Source organism: Eimeria necatrix, genomic scaffold (assembly GCF_000499385.1).
Source record: "Eimeria necatrix Houghton genomic scaffold, Enh_scaff414, whole genome shotgun sequence".
NCBI classification, from domain to species: Eukaryota; Apicomplexa; class Conoidasida; order Eucoccidiorida; family Eimeriidae; genus Eimeria; species Eimeria necatrix.
The window spans coordinates 26,072-28,193 of record NW_013654792.1 but is presented as its reverse complement, the minus strand read 5'-3'; the positions used below and the strand labels follow the sequence as shown (position 1 = coordinate 28,193).

Genomic DNA, 2,122 nt, shown 5'->3' with positions numbered 1-2,122 from the left:
AGCTCTGCAGCGGCGCGGCGCATGCGCCTAAACCCTAAACCAGCGAAACCCTAGGTCTCTTAAACCCTAAACCCTAAACCCTAAACCCTAAGTGGGTTGGAGACCCTAAACCCTTAATGTTAAAGCTGTAGAGTTGCCATAATGAAAGTGAAAGAGCCCCAGAGATCGCAGCAAGAACTTGACCGGCTCTGCCATCTCGCAAACCCTAAACCCTAAACCCTAAACCCTAAACCCTTGATCCGCGCGAGCTCCCGACGCAGAGTTGTTTCTTTTAGAATTCTTTTTTGTTTGAAAACTATAAAACTGTTTTTATTAGGCTAGCTAGGACTTCTTTTCCGGTATACGGGCTGCTGCTGCTGCTTGCTGCCTATCGCAGCAGCAGCAGACAGGGGGGCCCCCTGCTGCTGCTGGGGGCCCCCACGCGCAGCACTATACCCTTCCTGCTGCAGTTGAAGCAGCTCACTTGGTCTGACTACAGCCTCTACAGGCTCTCATAACTCCTTGTCTGCTGCTGCGGATCGGCAGCAGCAGCAGCAGCGGCAGCAGCAGCGTCGCCAGCAGCAGCAGCAGCAGCAGCAGCAGCAGCAGCAACAGCAGCAGCAGCAACAGCAGCCCCCAACTGCCCCCTGCCAATGCTAGCTGGGGCTGAGGATGCCGAAGACAGCGGCGGCGGCAACTGGGGGCGGCTGCTGCGTCAAGAACAGCAGCAGCCAGCGCAGCAGCGGCAGCAGCAGCAGCAGCAGCAGCAGCAGCAGGGCATGACCCGCAGCAGCAGCAGCAATGAGTACCCCATCCGCTTTCCTTCAGACCAGAGCTCTATCGCTGCCACTCCGCGGGGCTCCCGGGAAGCACAAACGGTTTGGGAGCTGCTGCTGCAGCAGCAGCAGCAGAAGCAGCAGCAGCAGCAGCAGCAGCAGCAGCAGCGGAGTCCAGAGCAGCAGCAAACAGCAGCAGCAGCTGCTGCTGCAGAGCACGCGGAGTCTGCAGCAAAACAGCCGAGGGTTCCCCGCATCCCTTCGTTCCCGTCTTCGCCGCGGGAGCAGATGTCTGCTGCCTTGGAGCAGCAGCAAGACCAGCAGCAGCAGCAGCAAGACCAGCAGCAGCAGCAGCAGCAAGACCAGCAGCAGCAGCAGCAGGACGATGAGCAGCAGCAGCAGCAGCCGCGGCTGCCCTCTTGGGGCAGTGTCCCTCTGCCGCCGCCCAGGCGGTCTCCCTCTTTTGACGAACAGTGGGATGAGGAGCAGCAGCAGCAGCAGCAGCAGCAGCTGCTGCTGCAGCAGCAGGGAGAACTGGCTTATTTGGAGCGAGCGCAGCAGCAGCAGCAGCAGCAGCAGCAGCAGCAGGCAAATGACGAGCCTCCCGTCTCTTCGGTAAGAATTTGCTTCCTCGTTTCAAGTTGATCTGTTTCCCCTAGCAGCAGCAGCAACAGCAAGAGCAGCAGCAGCAGCAGCAACAGCAGCAGCGGTAGCAACAGGGAAGCAGCAGCAGCAGCAACAACGTTGCTGCAAGACTGTGCTGTGTGCAGGGGAGCCCGGCATCCTTGAGGGAACAGCAGCAGCTGCTGCAGCAGCAGCAGCAGCAGCAGCAGCATTTCCCGCGGTCAACAGCACCGAGCAACAGTAGCAGCAGTCGTAGCAGTAGCAGCAGCAACAGCAGCAGAAGCAGCAGCAGTAGTAGTAGCGGCAGCAGCAGTAACAGCAGCAGCAGCAGTTGCGGCAGCAGCAGCAGCAGCAGCAGCAGCAGCAGCAGCAGCGGGGCCGTCGCCAAGCCCAGTCCCGACTCTGTGTCTTTATCCTTCGCATTTCCCCACAGTGACACCCTGCCCCCGCTGCAGCAGCAGCAGCAGCAGCAGCAGCAAAGGCAGCAGCAGCAGCGGCAGAAGCAGCGCAGCCTTTTTTGGACCCAAGCTCCTGACGCTGCTGCTGCTGCTGCTGCTGCTGCTGCTGCTGCTGCTGCTGCTGACGATCACCACCGGCAGCGCTCCTCAAGTTTGGTTACTCCCCGCAGGCACACATGGCGCTACCCGCGGCAGCAGCAGCAGCAGCAGCAGCCGCAGCAGCAGCAGCAGCAGCAGCAGCAGCAGCAGCAGCTGTGGAGGCGGTGGATTCCGCCTCTGTGTGCT

At 60.6% G+C, this 2,122-nt stretch overlaps 1 protein-coding gene across 1 annotated transcript in view; it reads left to right on the top strand.

Moving 5' to 3' along the window:
• Window positions 1–632: 632 nt before the first annotated feature.
• ENH_00052130 (hypothetical protein, conserved) overlaps window positions 633–2,122 on the top strand; it is a gene marked incomplete at both ends in the record, with an annotated part of 9,324 nt that continues 7,834 nt past the window's right edge. The window contains 2 exons of the mRNA XM_013583665.1: window positions 633–1,370; window positions 1,526–2,122. The exon at window positions 1,526–2,122 is cut by the window's right edge and continues 2,190 nt beyond it. Coding sequence (XP_013439119.1) covers window positions 633–1,370; window positions 1,526–2,122 — 1,335 coding nt within the window. The remainder of the gene's footprint in view (window positions 1,371–1,525) is intronic.